Genomic DNA, 19,013 nt, shown 5'->3' with positions numbered 1-19,013 from the left:
CATTAAGCGGTTTAAATTATTCGGACGTAGATATAAGTTATCGTGTTCTTATTGAAGCTATATTTCAAAAGTGGATTTTTAATATAATGTCACTTTGTTTTTTTTTTTTTAATCTGAAAAAGCATGCGAGAAAGGAATAATCTGTTGTTGATGTTGATATAACCAGTCCATCGATTGGCTGCTTTCAAATTCACCGACGGCGTCTCATTAATATTCGAAGACGTTTTTTTTCGGGATTAACATCTTTACACCACATATTGTCGCACGTAGGGTACGATGAAACAGTCATGAATATTCTCCGCATCTCTGCTAACAATTCTACGAAACCCATTAAGTAAAAGTTATTGCGTCGTAACAGCATTACATTCTGGTGAGATAAATATATCCATATCTTTTTAGCCGTGCTAATAAATAGAAAAGGCTAAAGCAGAAGTAAAGGCTGATTCAGACACGTCGAGTAATTTAGTCGAGTAGTTAGTAATTTAGTAATTTACCATTGTTTTACTAAACTACATGACTAAATTTTGATGTTCACGCACGAAAAGGTACTAAAATACTCGCTACTCGACTAAATTGCTCGACGTGACTGAATCAGCCTTTACTGACGTTGAACAATAAACAGAGTGCGAGCTTCTTTTGTCTCCGTTAAGCCCGCATTTGTTATTACAACGCCAAAGGAATTCCACTCCTTTTGCCATAAACACGCGTCCATACTAAAGGGAAAAATGTGACTCCAATAGGAAAGGACAAAAGGAATTAAAAATAAACGGTCGTTACAGCTAAAATAACGAAAAACCTTTGAAAGTGTTCGATAAAGTTGAAAATAAACGGTAGATGGCCGGCGTGAATAATGATACAATGTACCTTAGGTAGAATGGAAAATTACCCAGGGTACACAAAGCAACGTTCAAGCGATACAAGATAGAGTCGTCACGTTTCAACCAAAGTTGTTAATAACGAATCGAAGCCGACAGATGGCGAGCAGGCATTTTCACCGAGCCACTGCAATTGGTGTGTTTTAGTCACGTGGGGTGACCGCGGGACGCGACGACAGCGCCAAACGTATTTGGCGGGACCGCGCTTAGACGGCGTCGTCTGTGCTCGTCGTAAGTCTGTCGTGTAGTGAACCGCGAAGGCTCTTGTCGCATAATGGTGAGTATCCGCGAGTTTTCGGCGGATCCTTCGGCCATCCGCATCCCGTAACTACACCACCGTGTTCCACGATGTCCACACTACGTTCTGGCGAAGTTTCGTGGCCGTATCTCGTAAATTAACCGCAATTTTTGTGTCCGAACAGGCTGGCGGAAAGGCGGGCAAGGACTCTGGTAAAGCAAAGGCGAAGGCGGTCTCTCGTTCGGCGAGGGCCGGCTTGCAGGTGAGTTTAGTACTTGCTGTTGAACGGTTTCGAATCCGTAGAACACACTTCCACCGTTATTATTTCTCGTCGGCGTGCACATACACGATTGTTTTGTTAGGTTTCGAAGGTATACAGGTTAAATCTTCATGGTTGGCGCGAAAAACCGAGGTGTTTTTAGATAACTAATAAACTATTCATTTTCACGGGGAATTAGTGATTTTTCAACGAATGAAAAATGCGAAATCCATTCGCGTAACTTTAATTCACGTGTTTCGCCGCGGGACGTTGCGTAAATCGGCGGGGAAATATATTATTTTTTGAATTAAAGTTATGGTGGTTACACCTAAGTTCGGCAGTTTTCAAACGAGACGGTTGAGTCTGTTGTCGCCTCCTCCCCCCACCATCTCCTGCACTTGTATCTTTCAATTCAACTACTGATGAGTTTCAGTGAATTGTTTCTTTCCCATAATCAACGGAAAAATGTTTGACATTAACCGTTGTTTCAATAATTCACTGTATTATTCTTGTATTATGGTAAAATGCATTGATGTAATTCGAAGTGACAGTGACTTCATCTCTGTTATTTTTGTGCTCAGTTACGTTTATCTGTCACCGTAGCTTGACCGAATGAATTGTTTATTTATATAGATCGTATACCACTTTCACAGTTTGTTTAAACATTCAGGTATTGAAACAATTCGTTTTGATAATTCGTACATTTTTGTAGTATATTACACGCGCGATTATATACATATATACGGAAAGAAATACTTAAATAACAGCAACGTTTAGCAAATTATCGCAACTTTGTAATGGACTCGGACCATTGCTACATCAAATTCAAATGAATATCGGATATTCATGATATACATCGACACGTGAGAATGCATTACTGTAAATAATGATAAATAAATGCAATATAGGGCGTGCACTATTGAATGACGAAATCACGTACTAGAGCTGCACAGCTCGGGAAAGTCGAATCATTGTATGCCGCTCGATATCCGTTGCGTTAAAAGAGGACCGAGTTACATATACCGTTCCATGTGCAGATGAGGTGGGATTTTTTTTGGGGGGGGGGGGGGGGCAATCGAATGCAACACAATTTCGCAGGATATCGTAACAGGGACGACGCTGTAAACGTAGAATATTGCGGAAGATCGTGTCATTATTCGTCGTTCGATATTTCTTGCATGAAAAGTTGCTGACGCGTGTGACCTTATGTTATTAGAACAGGCATTACACATGATGCGTCCTAACCCGTAAATATTTACCTTGCCACGAAAGCAATATCGCTTCCGGATATGTAACCATTTTTACGCATACTGAACGTGTCACGTTTATTTTCTCTACAGTTCCCTGTTGGAAGGATTCATAGGCATTTGAAAAACAGAACCACAAGTCACGGCCGAGTCGGTGCTACGGCGGCGGTATACAGCGCAGCTATCTTGGAATACCTCACTGCTGAGGTGAGTGAGAATGTATGTAAAAGAAGGAAGCGTCGTAAAGCCGAAAGTGAGAGAGGGAGGGAGAAAGAGAGAGGGAGAGAGAAAGAAAGAGAGAGAGATAGAGTGAGGTAGAACAAGAGAGAAATACGCACAATAGGAAGAGCTGTTGTAACCAGGACTGTATACGTTGGCATCACTAGCGACTAATGGCGTCACTAACGCCAACCATCATGGCCGATTTTCCCGCCTTTTTTTCAACCGTAGGCAAACAAAGAACAATATATTTTTCTATTTATCGTGTTATGTAGACTCATATTCTTCACTATGTACACACATCTGTTCTCATCTACAACAGGGAATTATAATTGTGCGAACACATTGTATAAATGTTAAATACTTGCAGACTTGGATTAGGAATCATGTACGTTATATTGTTTGTTTCCATCGCATCGAGAAATGTATTCAGATGTTTATGACATAAACTTAGATTTTATTGTATACAGTGTTCTTCTGTAACCCTGACATATTTTATTCTATCATTCTTTCCTGTCTGTCATTAATAGTTACGTTTACTAAGTTACATTTTTTCTACTAATATTTTGGCGAACGAATAATGGCGGCATAGATGCACTGTGACAGAATACTTTGTTCATTGCAGGTACTCGAATTGGCAGGAAACGCGTCGAAAGATCTGAAGGTGAAACGTATTACGCCAAGACATCTTCAGCTCGCCATTCGTGGTGACGAAGAATTAGATAGTCTCATTAAAGCAACTATTGCGGGAGGAGGTACGTTCTTCGATCTATTTTCAACTATTACTTACCGAAGAAATGCTTTAATTCGAGTCATTTTCAGAATTGCTTAACTCGGCGGGACTCGCGCCCCAATACGAAACACACGTTGTCGCTGCCGGGTCAAAAATACCCAAAATTGAAAACCACAGATTCGGAATATTTCTAACTTTCTTATTTTTATATTAAAGTACAGTGTTTTAAGAAGCAAACAAAATTGAAGAAATATCTCAAAATCTTTATTAAAGTTCTTTAAAAAATTGTAACAAAAACTCAAACAGTCTTCTTAATTTTTACTTTGTTATAAAATCGAATAACAGAAATTAGTCTTCTTACTTTAGTAACAATATCAAATTGAGATCGATGTCAAAAGTAGATGCTATGAACTTATCAACGCAAAGAAAACAATTCATAACAACTTTTTCAAAATAATACTTAGAATTTTCCTAAAGTACATACATTGGCACTTGGAATCGTCAGTTTACATAGTGTTAGTGAAAGGTCTTTTATTGCACTTGGTCGGTTATTCCTCCGCCGAAAGGTACCTAGAACGGCACGGCACCGGATTGCGCGAGAAAAAATATATTTTCGCAATTTGTGCATCTGTGGTAAATTTTACCCAGTAGCGCCTCCCGCCGAGTTAAGCGCTTTAGCGTCGCAGAGAGTATGGCAGGTGTACGTTATATTCTGGCTATCATTAATATCATTTTTACATTACAAATGTTTCTGTTTGTATTGTAAAACAGAAAATAATTATCAGCGTTGCGTCAACGGGAATATTATGCCGCTTCTATTATATTACATTATTTCTTTACAGGTGTCATTCCACATATCCACAAATCGTTGATTGGAAAGAAGGGTTCGCAAAAGCCAGCATAATTTAGTGATTCGTTCAGAAATATTTCAAGCTATGTAGGCAAAACAAATGTGAAGCAGCAGAGTGATTGTTGACAAAGTGTACCTACGTTACTAAATTGATGGCGAGACTGGCGTGATATATATATATATGTATATATATATATATAGATACATATCTATATGTATATATGTATATAGATATATAAATATATATATATAGATATATAAATAAAACAAATATTGATATAATTTAATATAGGTAATGAGAGTTAAAGAAAAGACAAATTTTCACCACTCAATTGGCATTCAGGAAAGGGAAACTAATATCATAGATCCGAAATAACGAAATGAAAATTTTAGTGTACGCTACACTGCAATTATTTGACGAGCGATGCGTTGTAGCATGGCTAGTTCAAAGCTGCAGAAATATTTGGTACAGTAAGCGGATACTAAACATTTTGAAAGTTGGAGTATGTAAGGACTTGGATGTGTCAAACTGTTTATAACTTCTAAAGAAACGTTTGCTTTACTTCCTTATTAAATCGATGGTGCTTAACTTTGTCTCTTTTTTAAACTGCCGCGTGTTACTAACGCTGTTTTCTTAAAATTTGCTATTCGGATATAGCATGACTATTATTCTAAAGAAAGAAAAATGTATAATACATGCAAGTATTAAGTAGTCTTTATTTCACGAGTTTCTTGTACTTTCAATATCAAACATTTTAAATTTTTACTCACACATCTAGGTGTTTAATGCTCTATGAATGTGGACATAAGTAAAACTAAATACGTAATCATTCTTGTTATTAAATACTCTTAAATTGTCTTATAGCAGTGAACAGTGTGCTTAAACATCTCTAGAGTAACCTTTTAAGTTTCGACAATTTGTATCCTGGAAGTTTGTTTTGCCAAATATCTTTGATTAAAATTTTGAAGTTTTCAGTCTGCATAACGTTAAGGTAGATTTATAGGGGATAGTTGAGGAGCCGTAGGTCTGTAAACATTTCTTTCCGCCGACTTTGTCAAAGTTTGATGTCACGATCTATAAGCAGCGGATGTCAAATTCTTGAATTCACTCGAAAATACAGTTGAAGATGTGTTGGGATTTGTGCCACGGTGTATTAAAAATTATGAGACTGGAACCTTTGAATCTAGTAGGCTTTTACCTATGTAAGAGTGAAATGAAAAATATTTCGGCATCGCAAAACCTTTGATGTAAGATATAATCTCTATTTCAGTAGTATTCGATTAATGTAAAAACCATAGAGAAATCGAGGCAATCTGAGACATACAAGCAGCATGTATGTTTTTATGAAAGCAATCCTAGCTTTTTTTTTCTTTTTCCGTTTTTGTTCATATCATTTCTTATTCTATCATTCACGAAACGATCGTTACTTCTGTCATTTAGTGTAATTCTCACTGTACCTACGGTATCGCACCGTTTATTAAATACCAGCCATATGTAAAACGTTCATTTTTCATAATAAAGACAAGTTTTACTATTAAGCATCGTCCAATTATTAAATGAAATCTCGAGACTCGTGGGTAAAAATATACTAATTTGTATTTTGTGCCTTTAAAAGTCGTTGGATTCGTATAAATTGAAATGATAATGTGTAGTTAAAAGGCTGTAACGCAACGAATAATTTTTGTAAATGCATCATTTTATATGAATTGCATAATGTCACATTTCCGTATTGTATGTAAACGTACGATTTAGAAATATACTTTCTGTGGTAGGAATGTGCCTGTGTAATTAAAGATGACGGCTACCCGATGGTCGAGGCCACGATGCAAGCAGAAAGAGTGTATGAATCAGATAGCGGATTTTTATAAATATTGTTTAAGAATTATATAATGAAACTACTTCTTTTTCTGTATGATTATCATCGTGTAAACATTAATTCTGTACGTTCGTGTCCAAAGTAATATGATTAAGAGTACTTATAGAACTATAAGCACAAACTTATCTGGATAATAGAATTTATAAAAGTTTTAATAAATATGGAGCGGTAAACTGTTCGCGACTGAGATATTCAGATGTTTTATGAAATTATTTCCATTTAAATTTACCACATGTAAGACTCAATATATTAATTATCCTATAGTACTCGTAATCATACAGAAAAATTTGTACATCGGCTAGCTCGAAAAACGATCTTAACACTTTCCGTACCACGCTCGAAATTCAATTTTTGGATAGAACAATAAAAAGTGCCGAAGAAAGTAGATTGCTTTATCTAATTGCAGAAGAATAGTTAAATTCATAATTTCAGCCTTCTTTTATTTTGAAACACCTTTTTCATTCGGACGAACCACTTCCGCTGACTAACGTGAGCCATCGGTGGCCCACGTGACACGAGACGTCTTAAAACCGATTGCAATTCGTGGACCTAAGATTACTAAAACTCCAATCATATTCTTTTCTTCGAGTTCCATTAACCAATGAACCCACCGCTCTGAAAACATTAATATAATGAATTTCAAAAGCATTATTTACGAAGGGTTCGTAACGATCGAAAGTGGCTTGTCTCCAGGACCGCGTAAGAATTTTTTAAAAGATCCCTCTGCCGGCGTTCGCGCGTCCAGTGCTGCCATCGTAGGTGGGAGCGGTCTCCTACCACTAGGCCGGTTCCCCCACCAGCAGCCAATCCCATGGCTCGCTCAAAACCTTGCGGCTTTTCCTCGAGTTCGTTCGTGGAGTGGGGTACGGTGTAGCTCCTTGCGTGGGTGGTGGAAGCGAGACGGCAGCAAGGAAGAGCTCCCCACTAAGCCGGTCAGAAGCTCAGTCGCCTTTCACGAGCACGGTCGGTTGGGCGGCGACGTGTGCCGTGGGTATAATTGTAAACGTGAGCATCAGCCGCTTGATACATAAATTCCATTCGTAGCCCGGGAACCGTGGGAGCCCCGTTTATTGACTTGCCGCGCGGGGGGGACAGGATCTCCCGACGGATCGTCCTCAGATCCGTCGTGAGAGGGCCGGGACAGATAGTGGACAACACCGGTGACAGTACGCGTGGGCCAATGTCAGCCAGTGTACGCATATGAGCCAGTAGATCCCTCGTACGCATTCGAGCACACGTATCTCGTTCTACGCTGGACCCCGGGGTATTTCGATCGCGGGAAACATCAAGTGCGAGGAGGACCTGTTTCCGTTACGCTCACGTCGCGCTGTTGCCGGTGTTTACGCCTTCCAGACGAATTTTTACGCGCGCGTTACCGCCGTCCGTGGCTGGAAGAGAGGGGTGGGGGGGGGGGGGAGGCGGGATCTGCCCGAAAAAACCGGTGGTTGGCAATTATAAATCGTATATTCTGTATACACGTATATTCTGTTTCGAAGCGGTCAACGGTTGGTTCTCGTGGCGACGGTCTGAACGGCATGACATCCCCGGCGTAACTTCCCACGTAGCTCACCTGGTCGAAGATTCCTCGAAGATGACGAGCAGACACGCGGAACGAGCCGTCCCTCGCCGAGCACGGTAAGCCATTTCCGTTTCTACGATCTTTCCGTGACAATGCTTTTACTCGATCGAGCCGTTAGCCAACTTATTACTCCGGCGTGTCACGGTGAAAGGAACATCTCCGGATTACGCCTGTTGTTTCCCTTCGAATCTACCAGCGTCACGTTCTTGAGAAAGATCCACGGTACAGTGTTTATAGTGGTTCGTTCAGCTGAGAATGCTTGCGCTTTTTTTTCCCCTGTCGTTTCGCTAGCCATGTGCCCTGTACTTGGCAATTATCATTGAGACACGGAGAATTAATCATACGTAAACGGAGCTGGCGTGCGTTTGTGTGTGTGTGTGTGTGTGTGTGTGTGAACACTAGTTGCTTCAGCGGAAGGTCAATGAACAGTATTGACGTTCGCTTTCGTCATTTTTACGAGCGGTTCCCTTCCGAATATTAAGCGCCCGGTATTCTCGATGGTGTCACGTGATCTGAATCTTGCCGCGGATACGATTAAAACTAAAAGCATCTGTTTCCGTGACGCGTCTCGTAGATGGATCATCGTTCCATCGATCTTGGGAATCCGGTTAGCTCGAAAGAACAATTCATGAATATTGGTACGCATTAATTTCATAATGCTTGGGGGAGATGTATACTTAATTACAGGGGCAGGGTTAGGTTATGTAATATTTTCGATCACGTGGGTCTGTTAATATCTTTTCGTTCTGTTGAAATTATAAGAAGGATTCTTAATCGTAACACTTTGTTGCTAGTGAATATTACTGTAGGTATGTTCTCTGCCTTTTGAAAAGTGAAATTTTAACAACAGGCTGTTGGGATATCGACGGTAGAATCGTATACCGTCTGAGTCTTGTTTTCCTTATATTTCTACGGTGCGTTTAAGAAACCTGGATTTTTTTTTATTATATTTTTAATCTTAAACTGGGAATTGGAAATTGAAGTCCCCGATTCCACCAGAAATCTTTTGGAGTAACTTACGCAAAGGATGTTTTTTTTGTCCGGTTTTTCGGTGCAATCCCTAAACTAAGCTAGGTTATAAATGATTGCCACACGTTATGCATTCGTCTGTTACACTCAAATAGTTATTCTTACTGCGTGAAAAATGAATATCATTCATTCTCCTAACAATTATGGAGGAGAAAAATCACTTTGATAAAGACAGCTTCAGTGCACAGTTTTAAGGCAACAAGAAGTGATCTTGAAAAAATAAAAAAATGTTGCTCGTGAATAGTCGGAAAGTGTAAACCTATTTTCCATACATTTTTTTCGACATCTTGAGACTGGAAATGTGAAGGTGTTTAAAAATTTATTCCTTAACATGTATAAATGATTTAGTTTGTAGTTTCTACTAGGCGCATGGCAACAGTATTTGTTTATTTATAGAGAGGCAGTAAATCCGTGCAAATCTCACGCGTGCAGGCTTCTGTCTACATATTTATCGGCAGGTCAATATTTACTTCATCGCATTTCCAAAAGGTAGAGATCACGGAAGCAGAAACGAAACTACGATATATTGCAGCAGCGCGCACTCACACAAGCAATATTTGTTTCCCACGTACAGTTCTACTTTGATTAGCTGCGTATGCGATTTATCTTGTATTTCAGTTTCATACAGTGATGCTACTGTGCTTATAGTTGTTCTTCGAAACATCCAATGCTTACTAGCTTAATAGTTCGAAAATGTAAAAAATGTCATCGAATTTAACGCTCTTATTAATAATAATAATTGAAAGTAAGTCCCTGAAAATATTAAAATAATTCTAAAATTACTGCAAAATTCGGTCTTTCGAAATCCATTATTTTATCTGACAAAAATTGGTATACATACAGTAGCGGATTTAACAGGGCGGCCTATGAGCAGTTGCCACCTGGGCCCCTGCTCGAAAGGCCCCAACAAGGCCTCATCCTTAAAAAAATATGATTTTATCCAAACTATATGTTTTTCTGTATTATTACACTGAGCTCGCTTTCAGTAAGCTACCGCTGTAGTTTACCGAAAAATGGGCCCCTGCTCAGAGGGCCACCCATAGGGCCCTGACTTCAGAAATAAATTATGATTTTATCCAACCACTTTTTCCCTATACTTTGCTGTACATTTACCCTCTTTTAGTAAACTAATTCTTCATTTTCCCGAAAAATGGGCCCCTGCTCAGAGGGCCCCCCATAAGGCCCTGACTTCAGAAATAAATTATGATTTTATCCAACCACTTTTTCCCTATACTTTTCTGTACATTTACCCTCTTTTAGTAAACTAATTCTTCATTTTCCCGAAAAAAATGGGCCCCTGCTCAGAGGGCCCCCCATAGGGCCCTGACTTCAGAAATAAATTATGATTTTATCCAACCACTTTTTCCCTATACTTTGCTGTACATTTACCCTCTTTTAGTAAACTAATTCTTCATTTCCCGAAAAAAATGGGCCCCTTCGCGTTTGCCACCTGGGCCTTGTTTCTTAAATCCGCCACTGTATACATACATTCAATTTTTTTATACTAATTATTCACAACACTACGAGAACGAAGAGTTTAAGGATACTTCCACTGCCAAGAAATTTTATATTTTTCATTTCGTTCAATAGTCTTCATCCGTAGCGTATCGACTTTCATCAAATTACCAACAAGATTAGATTGAAAGCAATAAATCAGCGAGAATACTCGTAAAATTACTTCGAAATTCTCCATTCCGTGTACCTATCGCTCGATATCCTTGCCTCTACGCCAATTCAGTGAATTTATCCGAATTAACAAGTTTGCATTAATAAAAACTTCACGGTACATGTAAAATTAAATTCTCACACTCTGGCTTAATATTCTCGTCTCTCTGCTCGCACATGCAGCCTCTCCAAATTAAAAACTTCATTACTCAACATTATTAACCCAGCTACAGCCTTGAGTTTAATTATACCTGCATTTAACATAATTTAAAAAATCCAGATACACCTAACGTATTAGCAACAACTTCCTTATATCTCCCCCAAATTTAGAAGACTCTTTAAACAAATCACGGGTGGGTAAAAGAAGGCCACAATTTCCAATATTTCTCGAACCACCAATAACTAGAAATATGCTCTCGAAATTAAAACTACATCTTTTGTAAACTCTTCTTAATAAAATTTCAATAGTTCCTTAATCCCGTTTAATAGTTCCTCACTGGACTCTGCATCACCACCGAATTCCGCGTCCTTTGCTTCGCCCGAAATCTCGGCTCTCCTTGCGGCCAGATCGAATTTCTCGGAATCGGCAAAAAGCCCGTGGGTAATTGGGTGGTGGCTAGTTTGTTACCGTTACCGTGTCCGCCGGAGTGCTTGAAACGTACCCTGCAATACGTTCTTGCGCCTGCCGAGACCCGGCTAGAAATGTTTTCTGTAATCTAAATACCGGTACTTGGAACGCAAGGTCGGTTTGATCGGCAACGTCATCGAGGCGACGGCAAATGTTGCCGGTGAAAGTTTATCCCGTATGGTAGGGACGGGGACCTCTGCACGCCACGTTCGTTCGCAGGAACGAGCGCGGAATCGTTGTACGAAACGAAAGCCTCCGCCGTGGCTTGGGAACATTCGTGTGTAAATACAGGAAATATCCCCCCGTTACTTAACGTGGCTTAGAGAAGCCTACTGCTGGCATTTCTTTTCGCGAACTGTCGCCCCGCGTCGATCTCATCGTGGCGCATGGAGATGAAGGTCGTGCACTATTCCACGTTTGATTTACGACAAACAGAAGGAGGTTCCTCGGAGGAGTCCTCCTGAGTAATGCCGGACTCGCGAAAATATCATCGGCTGGTTCGCGTTCCTTCAAAGTTTCTTTACTTTATATTGAAATTCTTTTGCGTTCATCTCGTCGTAGCTACTAAATGCCAAGGTCGTTTATTATTTCGCGTCTGCTTTGTGCTCTTGGAGATTCATCAGCAGCATTAGTTGATCTTCGTTCTTTACAGCATTCTTTTTTACTTTAGATTTTAATTCCTTCACCGTTGATCTCTGCTTGTGTTCAATCATTTTTACATTCACATTCGCATTCGTTTTTTTCATAGCGTTCCCAAACCATTTTTGTATTTTTTGTATTTTTTGTTTTCCTGTGTGTTTCTAACACACAGGATGGCGTTTCAAGCATTTCGCTTATGTTGCCCAACGAACGATAGTCGTCATTTTTCCTTTTTCCCTCCTCTCTCCTTCGGGTCCCAGCAGCAGCGACGCACCGGGAGACAGGTGATGGTCACCCATCTTTCCCCAGTACGCCGCCCCGTGATGTTTAACTTCGCTGATCTTACGGGAACCGGTGTTTCCATCACGGCCATGGCCGCTGGTCCCAAACCATTTTGGATGAATAATTAACGATCCTCCTGAAGACGTACCTTGCGGTAGCACGCAAGAATTTTTACTTTCCAAGCGGCATCTCGAATCGCTGCTTTTTTACCTTCCTTCACTCCTCGACACTCTCCAGTACTCTCTTTCGCGGAAAAGATTGACTCTCAAAGACACCTTTCTGCTGGCACGAAACTTTGCTTTTAAAAAAACTTGGTAACGTGCGCCAGAACTCTGAGACTATCCGATTAATCACCGCCTTCTATAGTGGTCACTCAAGCTAGTATCCAAAGTGGCTATTTATTTGCTTTTACCATGGTAGCTTGCAGGTGCACCATTTATTCGCTAGACTGAGATTTCGTTGCGATAAAAGCTGCCACTGATGAACAAAGGACAGAAGGGAACGGCCCATTTGGCCCTTGCTGCCAATGTGAGATGTTTGCAAATGATAAATCTACAGATTCTAGGAATTCCGAGAAGCATAATTATTAATTGTATATCCGTCATCTGATGGGGCAGTTGTGGAAAGCGCAGATGAAAAATACTTTTGCATTTCCTCTAAAGCTCTTGGTCAACTTGGTAAATGCGTCCTTTCTTTCAGTCTAAATACACTTTCAAATTGGAAAATGTAAAATCGCTTTTAATTGCCAGTGTTATTAAAGCTTTCTATTAAACTACACGCCTCAAGCTTTCACTAAAATTTGATCTGATCTGACTGGCTAATAATGTACACTTTGACGGTCAATTTAGCGAATCCCACTGCAGATCTCTATCGTGTTTAAGTATAGCGCGTGAAACTGACGCCTTAACGGTAAGAATGTTGTTCTTTTGACTCGGAACAGTAGGGGACTTTCCCCATTAAGAGAAAAGGTAGTTTCAATCTTTCAAAACGTTTGAAAGCTTGGACCTTTGGGTGACAAGAGTTCGTGGAGCTTAATAGAGGCAGTATTTTCAGCAGTTCGTGACTCCATTACAATGGAAAGAAGCGGGGTTAAACACGCGTTCCTTCGAACAAAGATTGCGAGGTATATTAAACCTTGTAGCTGTGGGCTGCATATATGCGCTCGTTTAGTACATGCTGCGCGCGTGCGTGCGGGGAACGCACTTGGGCGTTCGGGGAATATGGTTAAGAGATGCGACTAAAGGAATTCCGCACGCGGCATACGCTTAGCATTCCGATTACCAGCACGCAAAGGGTTATCCTTGTGCGTTAGTAAAGTGTATGGACATGCGATTAATTTTATAATTAGTCTTCACTAAGAGGAGGGATTACGTAGAAAAACTCATTTCGCAGTTTTCATTTATTGTTTCTGAAGGAATTAGGAAGCCACGCATAAAAAATGTTTTAATATTTGTTAAATTAACGCGGGGAAGACTCGAGAGCGTAATATTTTGTTTCGTGTACATGGATATGTGCAGGGTATCACTGAATTGATAGTACAACCAGAAAGGGTGCAAGCCTACACGGAAATGTAGGTAAAAAATAGAGAATAACATTTTCTAATTTGGGGCTTCGTTTTCGAGAGAAATAACTGCGAATATTGTTATAAAAATCAGCACTGTGCAATTATAAACATGGTAAAGCTGGAAACGAAACGAATCTTTGTTGCAAAAATGCCTAATAAGGGAACATCCCGAATCCGGAAATTCAAAAATTCTGAAACTTTGCGAATATGTAGGGAATTTCCTCCTGATTCCAACGCAAATTTTGTTTGCTGCCCAAATTCACTCTAAGGGGGTGTAATTGACCCCTGAAAATCCGGTTATTTTCCGGTTTTGTGTTATAACTCATGAAATATAAAATATTTGTTTACCAAATGATAGATCTAATTAAAAGAAGTAACTTTTGTCTTGAAACTTTTTTTCTGTCTCTTACAGTTCGGGAGTTAGTTAACACAAGATCGGAAAATAGCCGAATTTTCAGGGGTTAATTTCACCCGCTTCGAGTGAATTTGGGCAGGAAAAAAAATTGCGTTGTAATCAGGAAGAAATCCCCTATATTTTCACAAAGTTTCAGAATTTTTTGAATTCTCGGGATCTTCCCTTGTAAGTTTAAAAATTGAAGAATAACTTTTTTTTCGAATGAGATTCTGTTTTCGAAAAAATCGATTTTCTGAAGAAAAAAACAAATAATTATTCTACCAGTTCGATGTAGGTTTCTACAAAGATATATTTAATTTGCAATTGTACCATATTTATTGCTATAATACATTCTATTAATTCTTAGTCAACTGCATCCGCACTTGAGTGATTTTCAAACCCGACTTTTTCCATCATGAAGCTTTGCAAAAAAACTTTATTCTACATTTTTGACTTGTAGGTATTTGCATGTAAAGTCACCTTCGTTGCAGCACCATTCAGTGACACCCTGTACAATAACTCCAAACGTAACAAGGTACACGAAAAAATACAGGGTGTCTCGCAATAAGCGGTGAACCCATGGAGTACGTATACAAAATCATCTAGAAAATGTGGGACAAAATTTTCTTGCACGGGCCTTCGAGGAAATCGAGTTGGAAGCCTTGTTTGATATTCGTGTGCATCACTAACAAGGGAACACCGCGAACCCGGACTCTCCGATTGGAACGCAACTTTATGGGTTTTAAAGGGTCTCAAAACAAAGAACAACGGTGCGCTTCATTTAGGCCCTATCGCCCTTTAAGGGGGTGAAAGCTAACCTCAAAGTCAAATTGGCACTTCCACTTTTTCGCGTATAATTCTCTAAGTAGAACAGACAGAAAAAAATGCTTCAAACAAAAGTTTAATGATGCAATAAGCGCTACAAACTCGCGTTAAAAAATTTTTGAAAAGAGTTTTTTTTCGTCAGTTATATACATTTTTTAACTCTTTTCAAAATTTTGTTTACGGCAGTTTGTAGCGCTTATTGCACCATTAATCTTTTGTTTGAAACATTTTTTTCTGTCTGCTCTACTTAGAGAATTATACGCGAAAAAGTGGAAGTGCCAATTTGATTTTGAGGTTAATTTTACCGCCTTAAAGGGCGCTAGGGCCCCCACGAGAGACGCCGTTGTTCTCCTTTTGAGTCCCTTTAAAACCCACAAAACTTGCGTTCTCGGTGAGTCCGGGTTCGCGGTGCTCCCTTGTAAGAGCAGTCAAAGCACAGTAGCAAATATGCTGCAACGGCGGATGAAGTGAGTCCTTATCTAAAACTAGGTCAAAAGTGTAGGCTATCTTTGTTTCAAACGCCGCTCAGGTTTCGTGAAAATCAATGATAAAAATAGAACCGACCCTTAATCAAGTGCACTTGGCACATTTTCAAAATCGATTTCCCCCAAAGGACAGCGTAACGCGAAAAAAAGTAATTCTATCACATTCACATTTTCCTACACAGGAATTTATTTCATTGGTCATTGTACAATATTAATTTTCCAAGCTAATTTTTAACTAGGAGCACCTGAGGAATTCTCAAACCCGACTTCCTCCATTAGGAATTCTCCTATAAAAATATTCCACTCCGCATTTTCGACGCGTGGTCACATATAAAAAATCATTTTCGTCCTACAGTGACACCCCTTATAATAACAGCAAGCGTGGCAAGGTTCAGAAATTCCATCGCAAATGCCTTGCCAGCCACTCCAGGAGCATTAGTATTGGGATCAAGCGCGTATTCATCATTCAACGGTCATTTTTACCGCGAAATTAAAGCCTTCGGAGGCAGCCCAGCGCCGCGGAGTTTATCCTGGACAGGCGGACACAGTTTATCATGTTTTTCGAAGACATTTACGAGCAGGTCGCCACCGCTGGCTCTTCGATTCACCGGCACAGCACGAGCCGTTAGCACATCCTCTGGGTCATCGACCATACGGTCGTCGCATAGAAGACTACGCGGGCCCCGCTCGCGCCGCCATAACACCGTAGGATTTTCCAGAAGGATTCGCCCAGCGAACTTTCGTACGCGATAATCTAATCTAACGTTAGAGGTCCTTTTGGAGCGGCGCGGCTGGGCCCATGCGCCGGGCACATGGCTCGCCTAACTTTGCACTTGGAACGAAATTTTCTCAGCGTGACGTAAATTTTTGTGGGACGAACAACGCTTTCCTATGTTTCTCGAGGTATCAAGCTTCCTTTCGAGCGATAAGTGACTGCATAATGGTTCCCATTGTCGTATAGTCATATCCGTAATAGTATACATAGTGGATTAACGCAATTTAAACTTGAGTTGAAGTAGTTTTTAATTAATTCAATTTTTCTGCTCATTTTCTTCCCTGCCTTTTATTTTATTTCGTTACTTCTGTTTTTTTAATTTATCTTACTTATTTACGTTAGGCTTAATGCCAGGCTAAGCTTCTTCTCTCTCTTTTTTTTATAAATATTATAATTATGTGTAATTGGGTCGATTAAGTTGCAATAATTGGATACTTGTTATTTGACCGGTTTCTGTTGTTTTCTTTGCCATTTGTGTACCTTTAATCTTTATCTTGATGTTTCTTATTCGCCCGCCCTCTACTCATGACGTTTCATATCATTTTAATGTACCAGAGGGTTCTTACCCTCAATAAATAAATAAATACAAAAATAAAGAAGTAATTAAAAATGGTCTAAATGATGTCGTGTTTGGACTCATTTTCACTGGAAAAAACTCATCTATCCATTGGTGGTGTGTATCAGTGCCGTCTTGTCGATTTCGGGAGCTCTGAGGCGAGCTTCATATGTGGCCCTCTAAATTATTCCAAATTAAATACAATCAAAAATATCGCGCATACGCGAAGTAAATATTAGAGCAATTCAATAAATAAGATTAAACCTGGGGCCTATTCCACGAAAGACAGACTCCTCTTCGTCACAGTTGGAGGTCTCGTTTCCAATTTTTTCCAGCTTTTACAACCCTATTTGTTTTTTAATTTTCCAATTTTTCGGGGGCCCAATAAGATCCGCGGCCCCGAGGCAGCTGTCTCATTCGCCTCCAGGTTAATACGGTACTGGTACGTATTACCGTGAAGATTTAACAGAAAATATAGGAATTTTAATTTTTACGAGTACCTACTGAGAAAAGGCTTGACTCCGTCGTGCGCCACTCGAATTTTGAGAGACACCCTGTGTACGCGTGCAGTCCAGGAAAATTCTCATGCCAAAGTTCTTCCTATCCGACGAGTGATAAATCACTTTGGGTACTCGTATTACATCTGTTTCGCTGGTTTCGTATCGTATCTATCATACTCCTCGCTAAAATACCGACGCCTACGCTTCATTACGAAGTCCATAACGTATCGGGCACGACCCATCGTGGTGCCTTTGCAATTTTTCAGCGCAGACGCGTTATTAGTTTGGACAATGAGAAATCACGACCTTCCCAGGAGGTAAGGGATTCTGTTTGTTCGAACTCATTTCCATAGCTGTTTGCTTATCAGCGTTGCATTGTTGTTCTAGTCCTGGAGATAATAGTGATATTTTCTTGTAACAATGAATTCTGCGTTCGTCATCGTGCATCGTATAAAGGAAATTAAAGTCGAAGTCTGAAGATAATTGGAGATTTTAAGGACTTACGTGGGGAAAGCAACTGACAAGGGGAGGACACCATGTGGTAGACATCGATTCTGATGAGCCTTGGCACGATGGATCTATGTCGAAAATAAGTAAATTTGCCTTAATAACAGAGATATTGAGATTCGCTTCTGGAAGCGTCAGGGTGCCTATTGATGATATCTTCACGTTAAAAATTATTTTTTTTATAAATTCTTTTTTTTAACTTGGGGGAATCCTAACCTTTTGATGATATCTTTACGTTAAAAAAATTTATAAATTCTTTTTTTAACTTGGGGAAATCTTACCCTTTTGATGATATTTTCACGTTAAAAAATTTTTTTTTCTTATAAATTCTTTTTTTTAACTTGGGGGAAATCTTAACCTTTTTATGATATCTTCATGTTAAAAAAAAATTATAAATTTTTTTTTTAACTTGGGGAAATCCTAACCTTTTGATGATATCTTCACGTTAAAATTTTTTTTTTTATAAATTCTATTTTTTAACTTGGGGGAATCTTAACCTTTTTATATCTTCACGTTAAAAAAAATTATAAATTCTTTTTTTAACTTGGGGAAATCTTACCCTTTTGATGATATCTTCACGTTAAAAATATTTTTTTTTTAACTTGAGGAAATCTTCAAAAGGCACCCCGACTCGTCCAGAGGGGAATCTCCGCGGGTGCCAAGGTAGTTGTGGGATATTTACCCACTAAAACCCCACGGCCACTATGAAATTTTTAATAATTTACATGTAAAAATCTCTATTATTAAGGCCCATTGGCAGAAACGCTCGGACACCTGTTTACTTATTTTCGACATAGATCCATCGTGCCAAGGCTAATCAAAATCGATGTCTACCACATGGTGTCCTCCCCTTGTGAGTAGAATATTTAAAGTTCTGGTGATTCTTTTTGTAAATGTGGCAGGGGACGAGAGGATGGGGGAATTTTTTGAAAGTGGTATTTGTCTGGTTTGAATTTTGTATTTAAAAGGAAGTGCCTTTTGATAAGATCATGTTTTGATTGGACAAACAGTGTGGAACTATATAATTACAGGAATACTGTTTCCCTCAGTAGAAGAAGCTTGAATTTATTACCAAAAGTACTTGCCTAATATCCTTTACTGCTTCACAAAAAAATGCAAATACAAATGTAAGTAATGTTTATCAAGCCAGGTACTATACTTTAACTAGCAACATAATATTGCTAGTAGCATAATTTGTGTGTCCATTAATTGAAGAATTAGTTTTATTTCTATTAAGACTTCTTTGCTTGCTTGTATAAGCACCATGAGTTATAAAAGTTTGAATTC

At 39.4% G+C, this 19,013-nt stretch overlaps 2 protein-coding genes across 6 annotated transcripts in view; both read left to right on the top strand.

The window, feature by feature from the left end:
• Positions 1-1,019: 1,019 nt before the first annotated feature.
• On the top strand, positions 1,020-5,960 carry His2av (Histone H2A variant). Of its 2 annotated transcripts, none has more exons than XM_076830412.1 (5): positions 1,020-1,152; positions 1,298-1,375; positions 2,713-2,838; positions 3,464-3,593; positions 4,414-5,960. In XM_076830412.1, the coding sequence occupies exons 1-5, from the start codon at positions 1,150-1,152 to the stop codon at positions 4,473-4,475; spliced, it is 399 nt and encodes a 132-aa protein (XP_076686527.1). In that variant the 5' UTR covers positions 1,020-1,149; the 3' UTR covers positions 4,476-5,960. The 2 variants fall into 2 exon arrangements, with proteins under 2 accessions (XP_076686527.1, XP_076686536.1); XM_076830421.1 differs by having other exon boundaries at positions 1,035-1,152; positions 2,713-2,826.
• Positions 5,961-7,108: 1,148 nt separating this feature from the next.
• Positions 7,109-19,013, top strand: part of Cad87a (cadherin 87A) — a 524,042-nt gene continuing 512,137 nt past the window's right edge. For 2 of the 4 annotated variants that reach the window (XM_076830056.1, XM_076830045.1), the window contains exon 1: positions 7,339-7,933. In XM_076830056.1, coding sequence (XP_076686171.1) covers positions 7,890-7,933 — 44 coding nt within the window. In that variant the 5' untranslated portion in view covers positions 7,339-7,889. Of the gene's footprint in view, positions 7,304-7,338; positions 7,934-19,013 lie in introns of those variants that run through there. The other 2 variants (XM_076830027.1, XM_076830034.1) reach the window with 2 other exon arrangements.

Source organism: Andrena cerasifolii, chromosome 1 (genome assembly GCF_050908995.1).
Source record: "Andrena cerasifolii isolate SP2316 chromosome 1, iyAndCera1_principal, whole genome shotgun sequence".
NCBI lineage: Eukaryota > Metazoa > Arthropoda > Insecta > Hymenoptera > Andrenidae > Andrena > Andrena cerasifolii.
This window is presented reverse-complemented; position numbering and strand designations above follow the sequence as displayed.